Source organism: Serinus canaria, chromosome 24 (assembly GCF_022539315.1).
Source record: "Serinus canaria isolate serCan28SL12 chromosome 24, serCan2020, whole genome shotgun sequence".
NCBI classification, from domain to species: domain Eukaryota; kingdom Metazoa; phylum Chordata; class Aves; order Passeriformes; family Fringillidae; genus Serinus; species Serinus canaria.
Window position 1 is genome coordinate 7245704 of NC_066337.1, and position 12587 is coordinate 7258290.

A 12587-nucleotide genomic window follows, 5' to 3' on the forward strand; every position below is an offset into this window, starting at 1 on the left:
AAATCCCTGTTGGCAACTCCCAGTGGATACATTCCTGCTTTCCAGTCTCATTTATGGCACACATGGGTTGGCAGATACTTTGAATGTTCCCAAATCTTTTCCTTCCAGAACTCCTGCTGTGAAGGCAGATGCGCAGGATGCAGCCGGCGTAGATCAGCCGTTGCAGAAGCCACATGGGCAGTCTGCAGGGTAAGGGTTGAAGAGACCTTTCTAATGTGGTTCTGCTTGCTTGAGCTGATGGACGTTTGTTTGGAGAATGTAGGAAGTCTGGCATTCCTAGTTAAAATGCCTGGGGAGCTTTTGGTGGGGAATGTACAGTCACAATTTGATGCAATATGGAATCATTTTGCATTAAGCTGCATGCAGTTCTGGGAAGCTGAGTGCATGCTGAGGAGATGCTCATTCAGCGGTGTCTGATTGTGTGTTGGCCTGCACCTTAATCCTGAGTGGGGCTGACACAGAGAGCGGGTCACAGGCTGTCTGGAATTAGGCTGCTGCCCACAGACTGATAGAGGCTGCAAACAGAAATGCTACTGAGTAGAATATTTTTGTTTGTTCATTTCCAACTGAATTGATGTCAGAGAATTTGATCTGGAAAAAGATTCTTTTATCTGTCTAAGACTGCTGCACAGGGTTGATGAAGAAATGAGGCAGGTTGTTAGCTGTTTTTCTCCATGTTCTCCTCCTTCTCTCCCAAGGCAACCGACTGTGGTCCCAGAACCTCAATCAACACAGAACTCAATAAATGAGCAAGAAAATGCAGGTATGTTACTTTTTCAAAAACACCTGGTCTCAGAATTCTCCAGGACTGGGAAAGTGATGTTTGAAGATCTGATTTTTGTGTTTGTTGTTCTGTCAGGAAAAGGGTCAGAGCTATTAGCTTGTTACCCTTGCTGTAAGGGGAGGAAAGGTTTGTTTGCCACTTGTAGATCTTGGACAAGTAGTTTTGTCTCTGTTTTTAGTTTGTGAGAATTTCAGCACTTGAGATTTCATACTCTTACTGCAACACTGTAGAATTTTTTCCTTGTCTGGATTTGCTGGTGAAAAGGCAAGTCAGTAAGTTATTTTCAATCGTGGAACACCAGGTATAAAAATCATCATTCTTTCCAATTCTGATCTTCGTGCTGACTTCTGTCTTTTCTAGGCTCAAAAGCTCTCGAGGAAGAAGAGAGCACTTTTAGCTCCCCTCTTATGTTTTGGCTTCAGCAAGAACAAAAGAGAAAAGAGTGTCTTGGTGAAAAGAAACCAAAAAAAGGTTTGGTTTTTGAGATCTCTAGTGATGATGGTTTTCAGATCTGCGCAGAAAGCATTGAAGGTGAGAATCGCATAGTGTTGGCTTTAGCTGTCCTTACTAGAAGTAAAATCATTACTTCTGAGGACCTCTTATTTGCTTCATTTATAGATTAAAAAAAAAGAGAAAGAGAAATCTCTTGGTTTACAGCCCTAAAACAATCCTAGTTCCTGTTTATGTCTGGATTCTATTATTTTTTTATTTTGCAACATAGTATATTCAGTGACCTATTATATATATCCCTGATGCATTTTGTTTTATCAAATGACCAATGGTGTTGAACCGTAGTTTGTCAAGAAACAGGCAGTGTGGATCACACAGTGGAGTACTGGGTATCCAGACTTTTCCTCCAGACCAATTGCTGAACACCCTGCCTTATGCCAGTGTGAATTTTCAAGAGGATAAAAGCAGTTGAATCCAAGGATCTTAATTTATGGCCTGTGGAAAGTTGGAAATTTCATATTCTCCAATTAGTTTATTTAAATATTAGTATCCCTGCACTTGGATACCCTGTCACCATTTGTCATCTATGTGTGTGCTGCAGATGCCTGGAAGTCTCTGACTGACAAGGTGCAAGAGGCCCGTTCAAACGCCCGCCTGAAGCAGCTGTCCTTTGCAGGTAACAGCCTGTGCTGAACACAGGAGAGCAAACAGATCTTTCTGTGGGTCTTAGACTCTTAATAGTTCCAGTTAACCTGCTACAGGCTTTATGGAGGGTAATTTCTTCCCAATGGAAGGATTAGAAACTCTCACACAGAATGCAATAGCTAATACAGTGCTGCTGTGACAGTTGTGTGGTGTCCCAGCTCTTTGTGACAAGCTGCTGTATCTTCCTGCTCCAAGTCTGCAGTGATAATTAGTGTTTGTTGTCCTCTATTTCTTGTTCCAGGTGTGAATGGTTTGAGGATGTTGGGGATTATCCATGATACTGTTGTGTTCCTGATAGAGCAACTGTATGGAGCAAAGCACTGCCACAACTACAAGTTCAGATTTCACAAGCCAGAGGAGGCCAATGAACCTCCTTTGAACCCACATGGCTCTGCTCGGGCCGAAGTCCACCTGAGGCAAGTGTGAGCCTTATCAGTATTGGGACTAATGGCCCTTTGGCTCCAGAACTTACACTGTGGCAGGGCAGGAGCAACAAATCTCTGCAGCACTAAAGCTCTCAGATAAATGTTAAAAACTGGCACATGAAAATCAACCATTCAGCATCTTCGAATTCTGCACAATTTCCTGTGCCACTTTGTGGCCCTTTGATTTAACAAAGCTTTCCTGGCTGGGGCTGTTACTGGAGGTTCTCAGAGCCTGCTGTGTCTGCTGTGATGCACAGGCTTTAAGGGAGGGCAGAGTAGGGGAGATGTGAGACAGTAAACATGTCAGACTGTTGTGGCAATCATGTTTATTTTCAGTCAGTAAAACAAAACTCCCTTTGGTCTCTTTAAATTGCAGGAAATCTGCATTTGATATGTTTAATTTCTTGGCATCTAAACACCGACAGCCACCAGAATACAACCCAAATGATGAGGAAGAAGAAGAAGTGCAGCTGAAATCAGCCCGGTATGCAGCAGAGCTTAAAGGTTCAAAGGGGAAAATAGCGTTGGGGTGTTAAAATGAGCAGATCACACTTAGTTAAGGGTTGTGTGCTTTGAGGGGTATTTAAACATTGAAAGCTGCCAAGCACTGCCAGACATAGAGGTGACTTCTGCAATAACAAAGCAAGTGACAGCTGAAGGTGACCACCAGACTGGTCTGCCTTCAAATGCTTCTTTTCCTTGCCACTGAAAACAATCTGATGAGAATTTGAGGAGGAAAGGGAGGAAAATATCTTTTAGATATATATATGAAAACACTGCATTTATTTTGATTATGTTATCTGTAGGCTGCAGTGTCACAGTGTATAAATTACTCCGTTTTGGAAAGTGCCCCAGATAATACATGGCACAGAGTCTCAAATACAGGTCATCACTTAGCAGTGCCTCTTTGTTCCAGGAGGGCAACCAGTATGGATCTGCCAATGCCCATGCGCTTCCGGCACTTGAAGAAGACCTCCAAGGAGGCAGTTGGTGTCTACAGGTACGGTTTTGCTCTGGTGCCACTGCCCATAGGATATGGGAAGGTGGAAACTGGAAACCTTCTGTGAAGCCAGACTGCAAAATTGAGGGGAAAAGTAGCCTTGAGATTGTTTCCCTCTTCCTTCTCTCTGCCCAAGTTATGTATTTGAAAAGTAATCCTCAGCACAGACCACTTGCTCCTTGCTGGCTTTACCTTGGCAATAGCTCAGGTGTAGGCAGAGTGACCTGGTGGTGTTCTTGTTAGCGTTCCCTTAGAGAAGGGTTAACAGTACGACAGTGGTCCTTGTCACAGTCTGTTTTTTGCAGCCTTTGCAATCTGATGTTCTTGAGCTTTGCTTGTCTTGTTTGAAATAATTTGCTTTTCTCATTGCATTTTAGGTCTCCTATCCATGGCCGAGGTCTGTTCTGCAAAAGGAACATCGATGCAGGTGAGATGGTGATCGAATATTCAGGCAATGTCATTCGCTCCATCCTCACTGACAAACGAGAGAAATACTACGACAGTAAGGTGAGTTTTGGGCTTTTGTAGATGTTCTTAAAGAGTTTGGGAGAGCTAGATAGTGGCTGATATGCTAGATAGGCCTATATGAAAATTCTCTTGGGGTCATCTCAAATTGTGTTATTTTCATTCTAGCTGGAGCTTTAGAGGCACTTCTCTTTCCATTCTGTGGTCTGGACAGGGTCTCAGATTAGTCTCAGTGAATGTGGGGTTGAAATTATTCAGGCAGGAGTGTGTGAGGCCCAGTGGAGAGTGGCTGCAGAGCCAGCTTCAGAGCTGGGCTGTCTGCTGGGGTTGCTGTGCTGCCCTGCCTGCACTAATCCTCCTGTGTCCTCCCTGCGCAGGGCATTGGGTGCTACATGTTTCGCATTGATGACTCCGAGGTGGTGGATGCCACCATGCACGGGAACGCAGCCCGCTTCATCAACCACTCCTGTGAGCCCAACTGCTACTCCCGGGTCATCAACATCGATGGCCAGAAACACATTGTCATCTTTGCCATGCGCAAAATCTACCGAGGGGAAGAGCTCACTTACGACTATAAGTTCCCCATTGAAGACGCCAGCAACAAACTGCCCTGTAACTGTGGTGCCAAGAAGTGCAGGAAGTTTTTAAACTAGAACTTCCATCAGCTGCAAGTGAGCCCTGCAGGGCCTGGGGTGAACCAAAGCTTTGAGTGAGCCCCTCCCCGGCCACTCAGATGGGACAGAGAGGCCAGAAGCAGGAGTGAAGATGGACTGGGCTCAGGGACCTGAGACTGGCGGCTGTGTTTGTCCGAGTCCACATCTTCATGTCTCGCATGTGCACACTCACCCTTGTGAGAGACATGGGCAGCTGGAGAAGATCAGCATGGTTATGTTTTTGCTATTCTCATTTCCCCCCGCCCCCATATTTGTTTCTCAGCGTGGGGCTAATGAGTGGAGAGGAGAGGGGAGGTCACCCCAGGCCCAGGTACAGGGCAGCAGTCATGGGTCATGTCCCTCTCAGTCTCCTGGCCAGAGCTCTCCTTCCTAGGGCTGAATCCGTGGTTGGGTAGTGCAGTATTTGAGCTTGCCTCCTGGGGAGAAGGTCTGTGCCTCGCCAGTGGCCCCCGGGGACTGCATGTCTGCGAAACACTATGTGTGAGTGGGAGTAGGTGCACAGTGGGCTGGCTTGGCTGCTCCTGAGGACAGCAGAAAAGAACAGCCCACAACTAGACACAAGAAGAGTTTGGCTGACATATTGCTCTGAAATCCCTGCCTGAGAGCAGGGGAGCTCCTGGCATTCTTTGGCAAAGAGGGCTTGTGCCAACAGCTGGGGCTCTGTAAATCTTTGCCAGCAAAGGCTCCCGTTCACCAACACTCCCTCTGTGGCCATGTGGGAGGGAAGTAGTCCTCTGGGTTCTGTTTCCAGCAGCTGGGTTCCTCCTCTGTCCAGCAAGCTCCTGGCGCAGCCAGCCAGCAGTGTCTCGAGGAGCCGAGGTCTCTAGAGAGAGGAGGGAGTGCGAGCCAGCCCGGCCTTGGTCACACACTGCTGTAGAGCAGGAGCTGGGAAGGACTGGTGTGGAGGCACCCGCTCTGCTCTGCCTGCCACAGTGTCCCAGGCTTGGCAGGGGCAGGCAGGAGAGTGGCCCTGCAGCCTGTCATGGTCAGTCGTCTGGGTGTAGTCATGTTGTGTTCCCCAGAAGACACAGAAGGACACCAAAACGGAGCCAGAGTTCTCTGCAAAGGCAAGGCCAAGTGCCAGCTGGTCTCGCCCACAGCATCCTGAGACGCATAGGAAATACGGGAGGCGTTGGCACAGTGGATGAGGAACCAGGCCAGGTCTGAGCAGGTTGAGGGACACCACTGTCCTGGTTGGAGCAGTGTGAGTCCTCCTCCCTATTGGGTCTGCCCTGTGCCTCAGAGCAAAACCAGAGAGAGACAAATGAGAGACCCAAGCCTGACAGTGACAACATTGGATTCTGCTCTGTTCTGTTTACAGTTTAGTATTTAAGGTTTTATAAATGTAAATATATTTTGTATATTTTTCTATGAGAAGCACTTCATAGGGGAAAGCACTTATGACGAGGCTTTTTACAGTGGTATTATCCTAATTTAAGAGAATCTCTTTTTAATGATTTTTTTATTTTCATAGGATGGTTCTAGGAAATACCTGGCTGGACACAGTCTGAGCCTTTCTCCAGTGGGGGGGTTGCTTTAGTTTTGTTTTCTACTCTTGTTCTGCCTTTTTGACTTCAGTAACTGTCTCCGGGAGGGTTGACTGGACCTTAAACTGTATTTGCCCATAAGGATGGGGCAGGAGGGAGAGCTGCCCTGCATGGTATGAGTTTCGCTCTGTGGGAGGACAGTGTGTGACTTGGGCAGATAGTTTGATTCTGCCTTGCCCATGCTGGTATCCTGCAAGAGTTTGGAAAGGAAAAGCAAGACAGGATGAGACCTGACTCTCAATACCTCTTTGCTGGGCGGCCAGTCTGAGACACACACCTCCTGCCACAGTCTGTCCTTCAGGCAGATAGGTTTTTCTGCGCAGAAGGGAAAGCAGAAAGCACCCTCGCTTTTCTGAGCTTTTCTGGTGGTTAAGTTGCAGTTGTTACAGGAGCCACACTTCCCGGAGCTGATGTATCCGAGGGCTGCTCTGAACCGGCACTGGCAGTTGGTGGAGAAGTGTCTGGGAGTGCCTGCTGACTCCCCAGGCCTCTCAGAGGGGCATCCCCCATCCACACCTCTCTGGTCTTGAGACTTCTTCCTCTGCCCTGAGAAGGAGCAGCAGCGCTCGGAGGTTCAGAACCTGCCAATTTCCTTTTGTTATTGCACTGTGTGAGGATGATTTGTTGGTAACTGTTGAAAGCAAAGTCACATTGAGGCTGCATTTGTTACTGAGAGGATTTGATGCACTGACAGTTTGGGAACGCACATACTTTGAGGAGCCCAGAGAGTGCCCATCCTGGGGATCTGGGCCCCGCGGCCCGGAGCACAGCTGCTCTTGGCCCTTTTCCTTCCGTTTCTGACGCGGGGCGGGGGCATAGCCCTTGCCATGGCAAAGCCCCTGGATTTATCCTAGAGCTCAGCTATGCTTTCTCACCCCGCGCTCCCCGATTTCCTGGCTGCAGGAGGAGGTTCCACTGGGAAGCGCTGCCCAGAGCCACCCCACGTGGGGAGAAGTGGGAAGGAGGGTCAAGGGGAGCGCTGTGCCTCAGGAGTCCCCAAGAGCCAAGTGCCAGGCAACCTCCTCCCGCCGGGACCAGCCGAGCCAGCGGGCTGCCTGCTTTGCTGCTATTCCCGTCGCGGCTGCCTCAGCAGGAGCCGCTGTGGCCAGTGAAACTGTCTGTACCCCAGGGAGCTGCACCTGCCGTGGCCAGCCCGGGCTCCTGGGGACACCAGGGCAGCTGAGCCTGCCTGCCCTCGGCCCGGGCTGGCCAGGAGCACCCAGCTCCCCGTGTATGAATGTATATTTTATAAGGACTGACGCAGATCATGGTATCTGAAAATACTAAAAAAGGAACTTAAGGCGTTTCTGGTTTTTTTTTGTACAAACCGACATGTTTTTTTTAAAGGAGAAGCGGGTCATTGCAAAGGGCTGGGTCTTTTTTTTCTGGTTTTCTTTCATTTCAAAGCAATACCAAGTTCTTCAGCAGGACGGTCTGTGCAGAATCATGCCATTCACCCATACACTGGTCCACTCTCAACACTTGCAAATTTTTTTATAACTATAAATACAATATATATAGGAACTAATATAGTAATGCACCGTGTAATGAAGCCTAGTTCAGTATCGGTTCATGGCTTTTAATTCTCTTTAACACTATATATAAGGATTGTGTTACAGTTGCTCACAGCTCCAGGAAAGCCTTGCTGCTCATTCCCCACTGGCAGCCAGGGCCGGAAGCTGGGAGCGGGTGGTTTGGCCTTTCCTGGCCCTTCTTGTTACAGTCAGTACTTGTACAACTTGGTTTCTTCCTTTCCTTCCTCTCGTTTTGGTTATGAATGTTGGGGTACCACCTACATATAGGGGAATAATGTGCTCTGTGCTTTCCTGGTATCTTTTTAACAAGGTACAGTAGCTTCGTCTATCGGCCGAGAACTATACTTGTGGTGTTTCTTTTATTGAACTTACAGTCTCTTTAGTAACTACAGATAGGTGAATAATTGTTTCAAAAAACAAAAAACAAAAAAAAAAAAAAAGAAAAAAAAAAAGCTCTGCAAAGGCAAGGTTATGTTCTAGAAATACATTTCTTGACAACTTATCATGTATAACAAAACTTTTTTTTTTCTTGTGTTCTTCCAATCTACTGGTTGTTTGTTTTTTTTTGGTTTTTTTGCTTCGGTTTTTTGGGTTTTTTAAAAAAAAAGAGGAAACGTGTCTAAAGTGCATCAGTGTTAACTCCCTGCCACAGGGAAGAAGGAAATACTTTAATAGTTTAAAAAAATGCTGAAAGCTCTGCAAAAGACTGAATGTAAAAATAAAAAGTGTACATAGTTGTAAAAAAAAAAAAAAAGGAGTTTTTAAACATGTTTATTTTCTATGCACTTTTTTTTATTTAAGTGATAGTTTAATTAATAAACATGTCAAGTTTATTGCTGCAGAGGGCTCTCTCCATTTCTTCTTGAGAACTGAGAAGCTGCTTCTTCTCCAGGACACTCAGCAGGGATGGGAGCCCCTGGCCAGCACCAAGGGCTGTGCAGGGTGTTCAGTGAGGAGCCCTCGGTTCTGGTGTGTGCGAGTGACCTTGGGTCACGGCTGGGGGCACTGGCCGGGCGGTGGGGCCTCAGCCCAGGCTGCGATAGGATGAGGCAGGGTGAACATTAACTGGGCTGTGGCAGCCTGCTTGTGCCTGCAGCCTTGTCACAGGCCTCACTGACACAGCAGCATGGCCACAGCCAACGACAGGGCCGTCCTGCAGACCATCTTCAACCCCAGCACCCCTTTTGGGGATATCCCAGGGCTGGATGAGGAGGAGGAGGATGTCCAGGATGAAGGTGAGTGATGCTGCATTAGGTTCTCACTGGAATTGCCAGCAGGGTCCCCATAGGGCAAGCAGGTGGGCAGGGAAGAAGGCTCTGCAGGCTGGGAGCAGTGCCTGCTTGAGGATGGACATCAGCACCCCTGCCCTGTGTCTGTTCCCTTCTGCACAGGGAGTGCAGGGTGGCAGTGGGACTGGGCCCCGTGGGTCGTCCTGCTGCCTCCACCTCCCAGTCACGAGCTCCCGTTTGCACTGCAACAGTGGAACCTTTTCCGTTGGAGCTGCTGGATCAAGTCCGGGAGCTGGAGCTGCAGGGGGTTTCTGCGGCTGAGTCAGGAGACATCAGCACGGCCCTGGAGCGGTTCAGCGAGGCCATTCGCCTGCTGCCCGAGCGCGCCTCGGGCTACAATAACCGGGCCCAGGCCCTGCGCTTGCGCGGAGACGTGGCAGGTGAGCAGCGCAGGTGCGGCTGGTCTTCTGGAAGCCCCAGCCCCTACCAACGCCTCCCCTCGTTGCCAGGTGCCCTGCAGGACCTGGACGCTGCCATACGGCTGAGCCGCGGCTGCGGTCGTGCCGCCTGCCAGAGCTTCGTGCAGCGCGGCCTCATCCACCGGCTGCAGGCGCGGGACGAGGATGCCCGGCGGGACTTCGAGCGCGCAGCGCGCTTGGGCAGCGCCTTCGCCCGACAGCAGCTCGTGCTTCTCAACCCCTACTCTGCGCTGTGCAACCAGATGCTCTGCGAGATGCTCGGCCGGCTGCGCAACCCCGATGGAACCGGAAGCGACTGAGACGGGCAGGAGATGAGCCGGATAGAGCCGTGCTCCTGAGCTGGCCAGGCAGACATGTCCTGGTGGCCAGAAAAGGTCCACCTCAGCTGCCAGAGCTCCTGTTCCTCCTCCTGGCTAACAGCCAGGGACTGGAAAATACCAAAACACCTTGCTGTGTTTGTCTCGCTCTGCTCCACCCCGAATAAAGCTCCCTCTGTTCCCAGCACCTGGGCTCTGCTTGTGGCATTGCAGGCATTGTGGTGTGATTCCCAAGCGTGCACAGCCCCGGTGAGGTGGGTGGCGCGGTAGGTGCAAGTCTGAGCCCTCTTCCTTGCAGAGGAGAGATCCGAGGCGCGGGGACGCGCACACCCCGTCTCGGCCGGGTAGCCTCCGGCCGCTCTCGCAAGCGGCGGGACCGACCCCGCGGCTGCGCGCAGCAATCGCGCTCGGGGAAGGCGGCGACGGGGCCCCGGCGAGACGGACGAACGCCCGCAGCCGTGCTGGGGACCGCCCCTGCGCCGCATGCACTGCCCTGCCTGCCGGGGCCCAGGCGCAGAGCCGCACTGCAGACTGGGCTGGACACAGTAGCAGCAATGCTGCAGGTAAGGTGCGGCTGGGCCACATCCTCCGACCCTGCTGCGTGCTGGAACACCGGGGCCCAGCGTGGTGGACGCCCCCACGTCCCTGTTCTAGCTGCCTCTCTCCTAGCGCTGAGCACGGCTGATATAACATGGGGTGTGCCAGCGGCTGGCCGGGGGCTGCCCTCGCTCTCCTGCTGCTACTGCTGCTCAGCCTCCTGGCGCTCTGCTTGGCAGGTGAGGCTGTGGTGGGGTCCGGTGCATGACTCCCAGAGCAGGACTCCTGCCACAGCTCTGATGTGTGGGGGGCTCTCTGGCAGCACTGGAGGAAGTGGACCCCACCACTGACAGGCAGCCGCGATCAGCCTGCACCCTGCAGGAGGGGGAGAGTCGTATCTTCACCTGCTGGTTTCCCTGGCCAGCCCCCGGTGCCACGCTGGCCTGGTACCTCAACGGTCAGAAACGGGAAGTCAACCTCTCAACTGCAGACATTGCCAGCATCCTCACCCTCACCGGCCAGCGTTCCGACCACCAGCTCAACTGCTCCCCGACCATCCCAACTTCCAGTGAGACCTACAACACCTCCATCCTTCTCAATGTGCAGTGTAAGGTCCACCGTGCTGGCCTGCTGGGATGGAGGGAGGGTGTGTGGGGCTCTCATCCAGCTCTGGCAGGACCATAACCTGCATCCATTGCAGCCATAGCATGGCAGCATCTTGCCAGTCCTGTGCAAACAAGGTAGACAAGTGTTCCCAGACCCAGGTGAGACAAATTCTGCTCCTAGCTGGGTTGTCCCCATCCCTCCTCCCCATCTCACTGCCTGTTTTTTACCCAGATAAGCCAGAGATCCTGCAGGAAGGTGCCTACTACCAGCAGTTTAAGGGCGCTGGCCTTCTCCTGGTGCTCTTTGTGCTGGTACAAGTCAACCCACCTGCCAGCATCACCTGGATGGACCAGCATGGGCATGTGATGGCCAACACCTCCAAGTTTCTCCTCCTGGGTGCCACAAGCTACCCAGGCCTGGCCAACCACTCACTCCACATCCATCTCAACTGCACAGCTGGAAACCTCTCCATCAGTGCAGCCAACAGTGTGGGCATCACCACTGCCTCTCTCCTGCCCACAGGTAACTGTTGAGGGGTGGGCATGGTGCAATGGTTGCGTGGAAGGGTGCTGAGGGGTCTGCACTGCAGGTGCAGGTCTTCTGGATGCCCGTGTGGAGCTGCCTGTCCTGGGTGTTGCCGTTGGAGCAGCCCTGGCCCTATCCGCCCTGCTCAGCCTGGGCTCCTGTGCTGCCTGCCTGGCATGCCGCTTGCCCAAGCTTGTGCGTGGTCCGGGGCAAGAAGGACCCAGCCCACCCAGCCAGTGCTCCTATTGCAGCAGCTCTGAGCCCCCACAGCCCCAGGGCACACGTCTGCCCCGCCAGACCCAGTCCCTGCCACCCAACCTGTACCTTGGTGACCTTGCGCAGGAAGATGGAGGTAAAACCTTGATGGGCCAGTGCAGCGAGACGTGTGGGGTTGCACGTCCTGTCTGGGTGAGGGATAGATGACCTGGCTCTCATTCCTTTGCTTCCCTGCAGCTTCCCCCAAGGATGCAGGAGCCAGTGCTAGGGGAGAAGAAAGTGCCCTGCTGGGACTGGAAAACTCCCTGGTCCTCAGCAAGCTTGGTAAGGGGAGCAGGTGGGCAAACAGCCTTAAAAGATGTGTTGTGGGACAGGGAGCGCCGTGGCTGCCCCAACATGCAATGAGTTCTTTGTCCTGCAGGTTTTATCCAGCTCCCAATGTCTGGGCGCATCTACAAAGTGCCCAGCATGAGCAGTGAGGAGATCTGGCTGTGAGCTGCAGTGTGGTGCCCAGGAGCCAGGGCTGTGGCAGCCTCCGGAGCCAAGCAGCTGAGGGTGCCAGGAAGGCCGTGATGGAAGTGGCAGCTGACCAGCCCCAGCTCTGTGCTGTGCAGGGCTTGGGAGCTGCACCGTCAGCCAAGGCATGGTTTTATGTAGTCCCTGAACTTTACTGATATTCTGTTATAATCAAAACGCATCAAAACTGTTTATAGCCAGGCTCTAGCACTGCGATTCCTCTTGGGGTAAAGCCAAGCACCAGCTTTGCTTTAGCAGGTTTGTGACTTGCTGCATGATCTTCTTTGCCCCTGTCCCTGCTGCTGTGGCAGACAGGTGGGAGGTCAATGGAGCAGGGGCTGAGGAGAGCTGTCCCAACAGCAATAAACTGAATCCAAGCATCTCTGTGGTGCCGCACAAGTTATTTCTGCTTGACAGGAGCTAAGGGACTCTTCTCAACAGGAAAGGGGGTTCAATAATAAAGAGCAGAGGAGATTCAAGATCTTCAGGTCAGAGATTGCAACACCCTGAGCAGATCTGAGTGTTGTGTCTGAATGCAGAATTTATTCCTGTTTGCTCCAGCCCTTATAGTGTGTGC

At 51.6% G+C, this 12587-nt stretch overlaps 3 protein-coding genes across 4 annotated transcripts in view; all 3 read left to right on the plus strand.

Moving 5' to 3' along the window:
- Positions 1–8418, plus strand: part of KMT2A (lysine methyltransferase 2A) — a 40574-nt gene extending 32156 nt beyond the window's left edge. For both annotated transcript variants that reach the window (XM_030232111.2, XM_030232112.2), the window contains exons 28-36: positions 109–189; positions 699–763; positions 1145–1315; positions 1836–1910; positions 2181–2355; positions 2741–2848; positions 3281–3364; positions 3742–3871; positions 4207–8418. In XM_030232111.2, the coding sequence (XP_030087971.1) occupies positions 109–189; positions 699–763; positions 1145–1315; positions 1836–1910; positions 2181–2355; positions 2741–2848; positions 3281–3364; positions 3742–3871; positions 4207–4482 (1165 nt within the window). In that variant the 3' untranslated portion in view covers positions 4483–8418. The remainder of the gene's footprint in view (positions 1–108; positions 190–698; positions 764–1144; positions 1316–1835; positions 1911–2180; positions 2356–2740; positions 2849–3280; positions 3365–3741; positions 3872–4206) is intronic.
- Positions 8419–8647: 229 nt separating this feature from the next.
- On the plus strand, positions 8648–9797 carry TTC36 (tetratricopeptide repeat domain 36). The gene is made up of 3 exons (XM_009097793.4): positions 8648–8820; positions 9066–9254; positions 9324–9797. The coding sequence occupies exons 1-3, from the start codon at positions 8712–8714 to the stop codon at positions 9590–9592; spliced, it is 567 nt and encodes a 188-aa protein (XP_009096041.1). The 5' UTR covers positions 8648–8711; the 3' UTR covers positions 9593–9797.
- A 251-nt stretch (positions 9798–10048) lies between these two features.
- Positions 10049–12390, plus strand: TMEM25 (transmembrane protein 25). The gene is given in 6 exon segments (XM_050983448.1): positions 10049–10386; positions 10470–10778; positions 10781–11275; positions 11343–11630; positions 11732–11818; positions 11916–12390. Coding segments are annotated over 6 exon segments (1338 nt in total). The 5' UTR covers positions 10049–10301; the 3' UTR covers positions 11990–12390.
- Positions 12391–12587: the final 197 nt, after the last annotated feature.